The sequence below is a fragment of the Macrosteles quadrilineatus genome, unplaced genomic scaffold (assembly GCF_028750875.1).
Source record: "Macrosteles quadrilineatus isolate MER2022 unplaced genomic scaffold, UCM_ALF_1.0 Scaffold_8__2_contigs__length_117827958, whole genome shotgun sequence".
Taxonomy (NCBI): domain Eukaryota; kingdom Metazoa; phylum Arthropoda; class Insecta; order Hemiptera; family Cicadellidae; genus Macrosteles; species Macrosteles quadrilineatus.
Genome location: NW_026542601.1, coordinates 110041789 through 110055829, shown reverse-complemented (window position 1 = coordinate 110055829; position 14041 = coordinate 110041789). Strand labels below are relative to the sequence as shown.

Sequence of the window (14041 nt, the reverse complement as noted above, 5' to 3'; positions counted from 1 at the left end):
TTTGAGAAATCAAATTGCAGAACATATTTTATAAGACATGTTATTGGTTAGTATTAACACTGTTTATTGAAACTGTCCCAATCGTCCTGAATCCAACAATAATAAATCAATTACAAATAGTTTTTTCCCGCACAATTCTAAAATTATTACAATCATTGTGGAAGAAATCTTTCTATAAAGATAACATTCAACCATATTATATATTTGATGTTTTTTTGCTAATACATACATATCCTCTCCAGTTCCGGTTATCTCTGGGTCTGGGTTGTCTCTACACAATTCCTCTTCCTCCACATACTGCCACTGCACTCCTCTTGTTTCCACATCTCGTCTCACCTAGTCCATCCACCTTCTTCTAGGTCTTCCCCTTGGTCTTATTTCGTTCATGTTTATTACAGTACATTTATTAAACGATTACCAATACTGTTGATCTGAGAATTACGTTTTTGTATAACTTTATAGTGAGTATCTTATGTGAAGGCTAGTAGTGATCACAACACAGTAATACAGAATTCCTTTTACACGTGCCTTTGTAGGTGTTTGTTTTTTACAATGGATCCTTAAATTTGTTGCAATATTGAGAAGATAGTTGTTACAGTTAGCTATTCTTATGATTAATGTTTGCAGACTTAAGTAGATCTATAATACAAAAAATGTATTATTAGAATATTGAAGATTAATCTAACTCAAAATCTCTATGAATACAACAGCTTTAAATTTTTAGTTTTACTCTTAAATATTTATTTATTTACTTTGAGCTTTACATGTTCCTTATTTTACAATTTATACATCATGTTAGCTGTGGTACTGTTATTACCAGTATTAAACATATTTTCATCTATTGATTTATATTGTAAAATGAATATTCCTAAAAATTATTGATACTCGATTAGCCTAACGTTATGTAAATATTAAAAGTAATATTACATACTATTGTATAAACTAAGATAATATCATGTAAAAAAGTATGGTATTTATTTATAGGATTATATAATATAATATTTATTTAGTATATTTTGATAATCTGAATATTTTAATGGCTGTAAGATATACTGCTTTGTTTTATTCTATTGAATTTGACGAGAAGTAAGTTTAAAATGCTGCTTGGATTTTATGAGTCATGTTGTTTCCTGTACAGTATAGGGTTTTGGGGACTAGCACTGCACACTTGGTCAATTTTTGTATACAATTATTTTAAAACTTATATATTGTAGCCTTACACGCATATATATTTAAATTTCTCAATAACTTTTTATCAGAATCTTTTTAAGGATTGGTAGTGGTCTTAAATCATTTTAGATATATTATGAATTTAAAGAATCTGTTATTAACATGAAAAAAAACTTGTTGATAAGCTGTGTATGTCCCCAAAAACTTACTTACCCCTTAAAATCTCCCTTAAAATTTTTTTCTGAAATAGTTTTTTTTTTGCATTGATTTAGTTTTGCGTTAACTCCTTTACATTTCTTAATAAAATAGCAATCTTATTGCAAATATTATACTATACTACCTTCATAGTATTGGAATATTAGCGTAGTAAATACCATATCATAGGATGATGTTGTATACTTAAGAAATATACTATCAAGCTATTACAGTTAGTATTGATTTGCAAGAGTATCACACTTATTGTAGAATCATTGTGTGCTATTTTATTTATGTGATATGGTGCTTTAATATATTTTATAGTTGAGTAGTGATATGATTTTTTAGAATTAATTAACTTTTACATTTATGAATACCTAAGATTGTGAAGTCAAATGATAGTGAGATAGTATTTTAAATGGCCTATTTCTACAAGCAAAACTTGGAGCATATTACAATATTAGATTTGGTAGGTTCCGAATTTTGTTACCTTATCTTTTAGAATAAAACGTATTAGCTATCTAGATATTTAAAAATACCAACCACAAATTTCAACTTTTAACGTTTTAAGTATTTAAAATCTAAAGTTCATGGTTTTTATTGGTTTTATTTTTTTTTACGGTCAGAGAAGTAATTGTAGTACCTGCTTAAACGTGGTTACTGCTTTGAACGAAAACTTCAGCAATAATATTTTCAATATATAAAAATTATCTAAAAACCTTTCAGAAATGGTACTAATTTTAACACTTAGGATATTGTTTGAAACAAATTCAAACCCTAATCATGTGTAATTAACGCATTTGGTCCAGTTTGATCATTCAATAAAGTGTTGTAGTCTCAAATCGAACCTAATCCTTAGCCGTGTGTTGTATTCATTTCCATTGGGCGAGTATAATTTGGAAACCAGTTTTGGCCACAAGGTCAACAGTACTTGCATAACTCCAATAGTTATTGGTTCAAAGTTTCTCTGTCAATAACCGTTCAATGTTTTTTCTACACTTTCTAACTGGTTGTTGAAATAAAAAAAAAATTTACCGTTTTTTGATTGGCAATCAAAACATAAAAGCCTTACAGTATGATAAATAGTTTATGTAAAAAAAGAACGCTAATTAAATTTTGGCTTGAAAATTATGTTTCACAACAAATTCAATTCCTGTACATTATAAAAATGTACTATTATAAATTTGTATTTTTATCACAGTGTATAATTGTAATCCTCATAATGTATGATTGCCCAAATTTAAAAGACCTTTGGTAAACGTTTTTTATTTATTTTTTATTGTTAAGACAATGCTATAACATTATTATTATCAAGCCATATTTGTCTAGACTTGATTGTGATAAACATATTAGAGATTCAAGACCTGTATCAACAAATTAATATTGTGAAATTTAAGTTTTTCTATAGCAAAGGAGATATTTTCACAATAAAGTATCAATAGAATTTTACACCAAATAAAACCATTGACTATATATACTCAATGATAAAACACAAACTCAATATCTTTGCTTGTAGAACTAACATGACAGGACAGATCAAGCAATAGTGTAAGAAACATATCAAAAGTGTCTAGTGATTCGCCAGATGTTGATACAAGTACATAGGACTGTTAGCCATTTTTGCAAGCATTTATAAGTTGATTGTATACAGTATCCTATTTTTGCGAGCATTTATAAGTTCATTGTGTACAATATTCAAACAAATAAACTATTTCATTTATGACAAGTTAATCGTACTGTAGTGCCATAATATACCATATTGTATTGAATTATTGTTAAGAGCACAATCGGTGTCGCTTCCATGGGTTACACTTTGTATCTATGTTGTCTTTATTGCAATAAACTATGTATTGTAAGACATGAAGCTTATTTTTATCCATAAAATTTGCATAAGACGTATAGAATATATTTATGGGTATTTTTAGGGTAGCAATTTCAAGTCATGAAGTTCAAAAGGTTATATTTACATTTATGAGTGTCATTAATCTAAACTTTAGTATCAGGGACAATATTTTAACAAATTAAATTAATTATCTTTAAAATTACCTAGGCTATAAGTTTTAAGAGTAGGTTAAGATAAAACCTTATCCTCTTAATTTTACCCAATATCCGCAAATAAATCATCTAGGAATGCATGCTAGCAAAGAGCATAAAAGGGAGTTGTCAGGAATCTTAACTACAAAGATTATATGATAAGAAGTTTGATTGTTGAAACCGGAATTAAATATTTGGAAAGCATTTTTATTCTTTCATAACATTTTGTGTTAAATAAAATTGCGAGAATTGTCTTTACCAATGGGAATATATCCCAAAAAAACTCTATTTCTTTACGTTATCGCACGGTTTGGTTGCGTTCGTCCGTATTGTTGTGCGTCACTAATGTCGGTGTGGCGTGGTTGCAGATGGCGTGGGGAGTTACGAGTGTCCGCTGTGCGACGCAGTGCTGCCCGATCTCTTGACGATACGGGCGCACATCGACGACCATTACCCGCGCGATTCCCCACTCTGTCCCGTCCCCGAATGTGGTCGACTCTTTGCGCACCCGAATTCAGTCCGAAATCACATGCGCATGAAGCATTCGCTCACGTGGGTTAAGATGAAGAGCCTGAAATGGACGTACTTGTGAAATTAGGTTTTCCGAGTTTCCTCCTTTCCGAGATACCGGTGGCCGAACTCAATCTCTGTGGACTGTATAGAATTGTATTTGTGTTAATAAATCTGTGATTTGTTGCCATTTGGTCACTTTTTTACCTAACGATTATGATTTGGTAAAAATATAGTAATTAAATGTGCACTCCTGTGTAGTAGTAGTATACCAGGTGGAATTTTTACAATTGAACAGACGGATATTGAAGGTACTTTAAAGGAGATTTTATACCAGTATTGTCAGTTTTGTTGTTGTTTTAAGTTTAAAACTAGACCTATTTAATAATTTCTCTCTCTTTTATAGAGTCTACTTTATTTGGTTGGAATGTCAGAAAGGTTTTAACAGAAATGTTTTATACCACATTGAGCCAACCCTAATTTGTATAACTTTTAGTACAATATACAATAATTAGTATAACTTCAAACCTTGTCTTATGTCAGTATGGCATTATTGTACCCATGAACATACAATATATCAAAAGCCATACAATTGTAATTTTACTTAGGATGGTTTGATTAACTGTGAAAAGCTTTGATTGCTCAGTCTGTATATTGTCCCTTAATAAAAAACGAAAATTATAATTTGATAGATCACTTGTATTTCAAAGATTGTGATTCTTAATTCATTCGTGAGAAGAATTCCTAGTAGATATCAGTGTTGTCAACAAATGACTATTTTTATAACTGATCACATAAAAGTTGTTACCTACTGCTGTAATTAGTGTTGACTTTCCTTATTTACTATTTACATGTACTTTGTTACATTGAGATAAAAAGAAAACAAATAGATAATTGAGATATAGGTTCCGAAAACAAATTGGTGTAATAGATTATAACCTATTTATGAATATCAAACTCTTTAGTAGGCCTATTGCGTTAAGATCTTAACTGTCATAATGCAAGCAGTTCTGTATTGTGCTTCTCTTAGTTAATTTATATGTTTTGATTGAATTGCCTCTAAATCTTCCCACAACCTTCAAATCCCAATGCTGAGCATCTGTAGACTTAACAATTCTGCAAAATTTGCATTCATTTTTGAGTGGTGAGTATACTTATGTGTTTTCCTAGAGTGTAATTTGTGGGTTATTCATTGTTGGTTATGGTAAATGGTGTGCAAACGATTTCCTTGATGCCTTTTTAAACAACACAATCCTACAAATTAATAAAATCATATGAATGCATGCTTTGTATGGTAGAAACAATGTCAAATTTATACGTAAAGTTCAGTAATTTATTTCTATCCTTCATTTACAAGAAGAATATTACAGTCATTCCAATCAAATTAGTATTATTTGTTTCTTGGTTATTTGGGTCTTAGGAATGGTTTTTTGGAGAAGAGATTTTTTTTAAATAACTGAAATGGAAGCAACATTAATTATTAAACCTCTTATCCTGGCAAATGTTGGGTAATGTATTTGCTTACATTTAACTTCCTTATCAAGAATAGAACATGAATATTTTTAGTGTCAAATTGGAATGTTTTAATGGATTTCGGCTTATTAAAAGTTTTAAGTCCGGAGATTCACAAAACATGACTGATATTTTCATCCCAATATAAGACTAATCAGAAAGGATATTCCAATATCCCCTTGACTCTATTCTCAGGTACCTAAGCTAACTCAACTGTACCTTTAGAAAAACCCTGAACCCTTTTTCAAAAATTTCTAAAAAGCCACTTTTTTTGTTTTTCTTTCAGATAACCTAATTTCAAGATTATTAAAAATCAAAGAAGTAACATGTGTTTTCTTCAAATCCAAAACCAAACTCAAAACCCAAGGGGTTTCGTATTAAATATTTTTAAAAGTCCTGTTAACTTGTAAGTACCTGTTGGGTTGTATTGGTGAAATAAATGTAATCTATTTGTGACAGCTCGTCGCGGCTTGGACATGATGCGAGTGCGGGCAACGGACCCGCGGCCGTGTCCCAAGTGTGGTAAGATCTACCGCAGCGCCCACACACTACGGACACACTTGGAGGACAAACACACGGTGTGTCCGGGCTACCGGTGTGTGCTGTGTGGCACCGTGGCAAAGTCACGCAACTCGCTACACTCCCACATGAGCAGACAACACCGAGGCATCAGCACCAAGGACCTGCCTGTGCTGCCGATGCCTTCGCCTTTCGACCCCGAGCTTGCCAGTCGACTACTAGCCAAGGCGGGAGTTAAGGTGAATATTTTGTGTTTTGTCCGTTGTTTGATAGTGGGGTTTAAGTTGTAGCACATGCAATTGTCTTACAAAAAGAATGCAGTAATACTTTTTATTATAACAGGTTACGTACCTTGACGTCCACAATTCCTTAGTCGGTGTATGTTGACTATAGTTTCGACTACTACGTAGTCATTATCAAAAACAGAACGTTAAAATAATTACATTCGTTGAATGTCGTCAAATCTTAAATATATCGAACACACAAACAAACATAACACGAACACGGTAGACATTTAACATAATTGGCCGGCCGGCACACGTCACTGAACTGGTCGACGACGACTCGTCGACTGAGTCGTCGTCGACCAGTTCAGTGACGTGTGCCGGCCGGCCAATTATGTTAAATGTCTACCGTGTTCGTGTTATGTTTGTTTGTGTGCTCGATATATTTAAGATTTGACGACATTCAACGAATGTAATTATTTTAACGTTCTGTTTTTGATAATGACTACGTAGTAGCCGAAACTATAGTCAACACACACCGACTAAGGAATTGTGGACGTCAAGGTACGTAACCTGTTATAATTGATTACCAATTCCGGAAGGCTTCAACATGAATATACTTTTTATGCATGGAACCATGTGTGATTTCTTTGATACGTTTGACCAAAAATCTATATAACTAGTTAAAAAACCTATTTTCTGTTAGTAGAAGTGGTTGCAAAATCAATTTTGACCACAGCAGCAGTTTGTAAGTAGTTTTTGTTGTACTCTGATTTGTTTTGCCGCTATTTTTCTGGAACGCATCTACTCAGTACAGTTAGGACTTTTAAGTACCTCGAGCAATAGCAAAATCAATGGTAGACAACATACCATGTCATGTTAAATCTCAGTGATGCATTTGGATGTGATTATGAAATATTGAAAGCAACAGCTAAAGTAAATGTATTCTAAATTGTTCTTCTTGTTTAGTTTTTAAAAGGATGTAAAGTCCCTATGATGGGTCTCGGTCTTACTCGGTAATTACTGTTGTGTTGTAAAATATATTCCTAAATCTATAAACACTTGTCATGAAATTCAGACTAAACATTTGCATTCGTTACATTTCACAACACAATTAACTTTTTTATGTGGGTAAAATAGGTTGAATAAGTTTTACCATGGATTAAAAATACTCCTCTAGTGGATTTGTCATCCTTATGGATCAACTGATGACAATTTTAGTGTTAATTCCATCTGATATGGGATTATAGGAGGAATCCATCTATAATTTAATCTATTATGGTCACATCTGGTGCTTCTAGGGGTGTGTTTTTGGTTACATTTAGTTTCTTGCATTTCAGTTTTTTGAAACCTCGTTTGGACATATAACAATATCTAATCACATACAATAGCTCGTCCCCTGTTTGATAAACTAAAAATTAAAGAAACAAACATAAAATTAACGCTTAAATAATATAAAAAATCTTAAATGCTGGTGCTCAATGTCACCAACATGAACTAGACATGAAAAACGTGCTTCCGATTTTACAATGGGATGAGTCTACTTACTTGTGGTAGTTAGTCTATGGTTTTAGCTTTTTATGATTTCGATGAAGCCTGAACATAGGTTAAATGTTTCTCGCACAGGAGGCTTTCAATGGTGTCAATGTGCAGGTGTCAGCTGCAGAGTTGAGGGCCCGAGCGTCACCTACAGGTCCGCCGCGCCGCTCTGACACTCGGCTTGATCTCAAGTCCTCCGGTAGCTCTGTGTGTGGCGGTGACGACCCTGAGGATCTGACCATTCATCACAACAGCGGCTACCCCGGCACGCCACTGTCTGCTCGCTACGGCAGTCTAGAGATGCGACCTCTCTCTCCCCCTCGTCCCCCACACCATCCCCTCTCTACACCTCCGCACGCCATCAAGGACCCTCGCGGACCTTCTACCGGGTCTGCTATACTGGACACGTATCTACAGTTTATAGGTGAGCAATTCTTACTCTTCTAAGATCACCCTGCTTTCCAAAATATCTAGTTGTAATTTCCGATAAGTCTTGTAAGTTGTCTTAAATTCATTTTCTGAATTTCAAACTATATAGCGTAGTCTTCAAGCTTTTACCTCTTAACCCTAATTTTATTCTGATCAAAGCTATTAATTTGGGTAAAAAAATTGTTCTGAAACAGGGAAATACTATGCTGTATCATTTAATCGAGTACAGATTATATATCAAATTGATTTTAAAACATGGTAGCTGCAACTGTCCTCTTTTGGCTTTAGATACTACTGTGATTAAATCCGTTTTCTTTTGGGAGAGGATGGCTTTTAAACTTTAATCCACACCTATGGCGTAACTAGAACATGGTTTTGAGGCGGTCACTCGTCGGATTCAGGAAACGGTATTTCTTGATTAAGAAGTAACACTATCAGTAAACACACGTGATTGTTTTTTACTGGCTGTCTCCGTGATTCGCTACTTATTACAGTTCCTCCAAGTTTTAGACTTGGCTTACATACCCTCCCGACAGCCCTGACACCATATCGGATAATAATACACATCATTTTACTTAATACCATCAATGTTTAATTTTAGGATTCTAGGGAGGCCTTTCCCCCTCATTCCCCCCATAGTTACGCCACTGGTCCACACAGAACATTCCTTGTTTGTTTATATTTCCTTTTAACTGCAGAATTTTCAGTTAAACTGATCGGAAGGAGCTAATCTAACGTATACTTTGGCAAAAAATACCATCTAATCTACTAACTTTAGTCAGTATTTTATACAGTGTCAACTATGAATACAAAATTTTACAAAAGACACATAGTGAAAACAAATCAATTAATGACGTGTACATTTCAACAGCTGAGAACTCGCAACTGCAACTGTCAGCTGAGCAGGCAGCCAAGATGGCCGCCAGGATGAGTGAAGAGCAGCGACGATTGGGATTGGAGGGTCTAGGCGGTCTGGGAGGACTGAACCATCGGATGATGGACCGACCAGAGGACTCGTCTGGGGGAGAGGAAGAAGAATACAGTGAGGACGAGGAGCCGGAACCTCCGGCTATAAAGGCAGAGTGACCGACGGACGCGGCAAACCAACTGCTCCACTTCTAACAAACTCAATCTCAAGTGTTTGATTTTTAACAGTGAATGAATCAAGTGTTCAAGACGATGTTTTATTCGATATTAATTTATTTTAACAGTGTGTCTATTGACTTTGTTTTACTCATCGATGATCTGATTTATACAAAGTGCAAAATATTTATGTTTTGAATACTAACTCTCCAGTTAGATTAACTGGTTTCAATGACTTTTGGTTGAAACGATTATTTAAAAACATTTTTTACTTTTTTTACAATTTATTCGGATACTCATTTTAGATGTTTCGTGTCGAGCGTGAACAATTACCGTAATTTTGTACTAGGAAGTAAATAGTTGCTTCCGATCGATCTCAAATAGATCAGGGAAAGACAAGCTGTTGCAGAATTGTCTGTGGTTATTTATATTTTGCCTATTGCCATATCAGACTACCTCGACCCCTGTATATCTACCTCATTCCTGTTCTTGAAAACAATATATATAGAGTATTTTTCTTTATACAATATATTTATGAGATATTATTTACAATAGTAGATCAACAAACTAGCAATACGAATCGTCTCACCTGTTTTTATCAGTCACTTTACAAATAGGCAGTAAGACTGATCAAAGTAGCTCAGCATTTAATAGCATTTTACACTTGGACAATTTTTACACATTTTATATTACGTTGTTGAATATATTCCGTTATTATTTTATAGTCGGGTTAAGTTTACAATGTTGTAACTAGTTTTAAGTTATTTATACTCTTACGTGAAGGTGATTTGTTTGTGAGACAAAATATATCTGTGAGAATAGCGTCGACAAAGTTATTTACCATTATTTGTTACAAATTTTAAGTTTTCATCACCATTCTACTTATCAAAAATATTATTTTCAAACTATCATTGACCATTGTTAATCAATAAACCGTTACTAGTGTGATTTGTCTTTTGTTTAACTGATAGATGGAACATTTGATCGGATAGTTTCAGTGTCATTGTCTAATCACAAACACATCACCTTCATGCCTCACATCACTCAGGTTTGATCTCACTGTGGATCCACCTCATTCCTCTACCTCGGCTTAGGCACAGAGAATCGGAGGTAATATTTTACAGGGAAAACCCTTTAAGAACTAGACACAGTGGTAAACAAGAATGTAAAGCATGCTTGTGGGGTGAATATAGGTTCGTTAAGACGTTTTGAGTGTTTTTCACTGGGTTTTTACAATACGTACATTCTGATTTAGAATTTTATCTCTTGACTCTTCTCTGTGCCTCGGCTCTCTAGTACAAGCTCTCTACCTCAATCAGCTCTCTAGTACAATCTCTCTACCTCCAGTACTTAACATGTACATATTGTTATGGGTTTGCCACTTCTCCACTTTAGAGTTTATTTTACTTGTTTTCTTTCATATTTTTATACATCGCACTCATTATTTACATCACCGACCGGGTTCAAATAATTTGGATAATTGTGTACTCCATTATGTTAAAACAATCATAGAACAGTACCTGACTTAGGACAAGTTCGGATTTATAAGGAATATTTGTGTCTAAAACAATAAATCGTTAAAAATTATCTCACGAATCAGGGTATGGTCTCAGCGTGTACAGATGTCTGTACTCGCTGGAGAATTTATTTACAGCAATATTTATAGACATTTACGCTCTCTGGAGTACAAATAGATTAGAAACCTCCATAGTACAAACGTGTCACCCAATATGCCTTGTAGCTTCCTCAATGCTTCCATTGCTTGCTTATAGTCTCAATACAGGTACTAGGTGTAGTAATGTCCTCTTGTAACCTCAAGTACAAACGGAACTCGCGTAAAGACACACTTTTCTATCATTTTAATGTAAGATAGTTTTTTTTTTCTCATTTATTCTTGTTCTTCAAACATGTTTTGTTTTTAATTATGTCAGACAGTCAATTTTTTACTTAAAGCTGATCTTTTATTTTTACTCTTATTTACCCCCTTGTTTGAATCAACTCAGGGGAAGACCTACTAAAGACAGTTTGATTAAAAGCAATACCTTCCAGTGCTGGTGTAGTACCGAGAAGACTGATTCGTAGCCTTACATTACATAGACAGTATTACTCCAGTACTGGCCCATGAGTGTGTCTTTGCGTAGGTTCAGACCATCTCTATCTCATAGTCATAGTTGTAGACAGTCTGGGGGAGCTTATCTCCCATCTCAGGTATTTGTTATCAGTCTTTTGTTGCGGGTTTTATTTACTTCATTGCGGGTCAATAGTTTATCATGTTTCTGTTACTTACAGTTTATGTTGTTGTTTTCGTTTCTGCTGGTCTAGAATGCTGGTTTTGTTGTATTGTTTTATTGTGGATGTTTATTCAGTTCAGTTTTCAGTTGATCGGCCGTTTTATGTAATACAGCTTGATAACTCAGCAGGAAGTATGAATACCAATAAAGATTTTTAATTGTTGAAGAGAATATATTTTTTATATTTTTGGGCTTATCTTAAATTTTTGAAAATGAGGTTTACCTCAGTAAAGACAAGTATTGTTTCGGAAATATCGATGTATACGTGCCAGATATTGTTTGAAAATTTATATATATGATTCCAATTAACGTTCGTTTAGTCTACATCGGTTTTACAGCTTTTTATAAAGATTGTTAATGTTTGCATACGTGTACAGTCAGTGGATGCACTAGTACAGTCTTAAGAGCTAGAACTACAGTATAATTTTTATAGCAATATAACACAAATAAGTAGATTAAATAGTGATGATACGATGTTATATGTCGAAGGTAACCGGTGTAGATAGCAGATAGCGAATAGCAGTGGTGCTTGAACATGAAAGTTGTACATATAATATGGTGCTTCGCCCTAGGTGTGCTAGCCTTGTATTTAAGTTCTAGCTAGGTTTTGGTTAGCGTTAAGTCTCTTACAATACTCTTTTGTTCCGGAATTCTTGTCTTTGTACTGAATTTTAGAGAATGTTTTTTGTAATTTGAGATTCTGTTAGAAAAAATATTTTTGAAATTTTTGTTGAATAAACATAGAGTTAGTCGTGTGTTAGAGTTGTTGTTCGAACGTCCATTTATAATAAACGTTGTTAGTTTTTTAAGCGTCCCTGGTATGGCCATCGCATCCAATGTTTCTTTAATGTTAGTGCATGCTTTTATTAATATCGTTTAGTCGGATTTATCCTAATGTTAGTCCCGTTAATTTGTTGCTTTTGTAATTATAGTTTTATCGTCGGATAGGGATAACGTTTGCGAGCTTATTTAAAATCAAATAGGAACTTAGATTCGTGTATCAGTGCCATATATTTCAATGACAATTATTGGTTTTGTGTTTTGTTCCCCGGCATGTTTATATTTTGTGGTTCCTATCGTAGTTGGCCCTTACCCCGATGGGGACCGGTGCCTTGTTGGTCGAGCACGTGTCAAATAGTTAAGAAACGTCCGCGTTTCTGTTCACAGTTCCTATATTGCTCCGTAGCGTGTCGAGTTAGCCGGCGCGGACAGTGTCTAACTTTACGTCGATAGTTGAAACATGTAAGTTGATGTTGTTAGATTGTAAGAGTAAAAATGATTATGCAAAATTTGAACGTGTTGATTAATGTTTATTGTTTTTATTTACGTTTGATAGTGTATCATTTATTGGATGTTTAATTATACTATTACTAATTATTGTAATGTTAACTTAGTATAATTTCAGAAATCAAACTCAGGTCGAGAAGCAAGATTGCAGGCAGCTTGGTCGCAGTCTCGTCCGTGTAGATGATATATTAGAGCGCTCGCTGTAGTTGCTGCCCGTCGATATAGGCCGTCCACACTCGGAAATAATATCTCTCCAATATTAGTGAACTTATTTTGTACTTAAATTAGTTATTTACCTAAAACATTTATGTATTGGTATTGTTTGCTCCATGTAAAACAGTTTTGGGTGTTTGATAGAGTTGTAAAATGTTAACTTTAAAATATAAATTCCTTTAAAAAATCTCATAGTGTTTATTTCTGATTTATAAAAATTAACTTATAATATTTACCCAAACTCATACTATTAAAAAAAAATTTATTGTAAAATTTAAACTAATTTGTATCTAAACTACAAAAAATACACAAAAGATGTTAGATAGACAAAATGAGCTTAGTAGTGTTAATAAATGTTAAATCGATAAAGGCAATGGAGCAAGCAAATCCCCGCAATAGTCTGAACAAGTTATTGTCATTATATTAGTGTTGTTTTAGGATAACAACAAAAATAGTTGGATAATATGTATCATGTGACTTTTGTAGAGATATTATTTGTACATAATACTAACAGAAATAAATACCAATATAACCGAAACATTAGTTTCATTCCACCTTGTACCAATAGCACAAAATCTAAAAGAAATATAATAAAAGCTAAAATATATAGCTGAAATTGTGTTATTTTGAGGCTGTATGTGCCTGCCTAATGTTTTGGGTTTCCCTTTCTTTATATTATTAGAAGAATTGCAATATCCTATATAATGGTGTTCAGCTTTATGATTGGTTGCAAAGAAAAATCACATGGACAACTTTTAAAACATACTTTGAAGCTTTGCTTCGGTGTCTTTTGGCTGTTCCAAATGAATGGTTTAAAACTTGGGTTTCTTTACATCACTGACCTTATTGGATAGCACCATCAGCAGTTCTTAGACCAATGACAAATGGCGACTGGATACAAAATGAATCATCAGTATCAAACTTAAAGTACTTGGGTGCCCATACCCAGGTTATGGTGATGAACTTACAGAGAGAAGTTCTTACATACTATAAAGATAAACATTTCTATACCTGTCTGGTTAATATTAAATAAAA

At 33.7% G+C, this 14041-nt stretch overlaps 1 protein-coding gene across 6 annotated transcripts in view; it reads left to right on the top strand.

Moving 5' to 3' along the window:
• LOC128999420 (protein abrupt-like) overlaps positions 1-13535 on the top strand; it is a 33620-nt gene extending 20085 nt beyond the window's left edge. For 5 of the 6 annotated variants that reach the window (XM_054425931.1, XM_054425927.1, XM_054425928.1 and 2 more), the window contains exons 7-9: positions 5881-6179; positions 7791-8127; positions 9004-13535. In XM_054425931.1, the coding sequence (XP_054281906.1) occupies positions 5881-6179; positions 7791-8127; positions 9004-9218 (851 nt within the window). In that variant the 3' untranslated portion in view covers positions 9219-13535. The remainder of the gene's footprint in view (positions 1-5880; positions 6180-7790; positions 8128-9003) is intronic. The other variant, XM_054425932.1, reaches the window with a different exon arrangement.
• Positions 13536-14041: the final 506 nt, after the last annotated feature.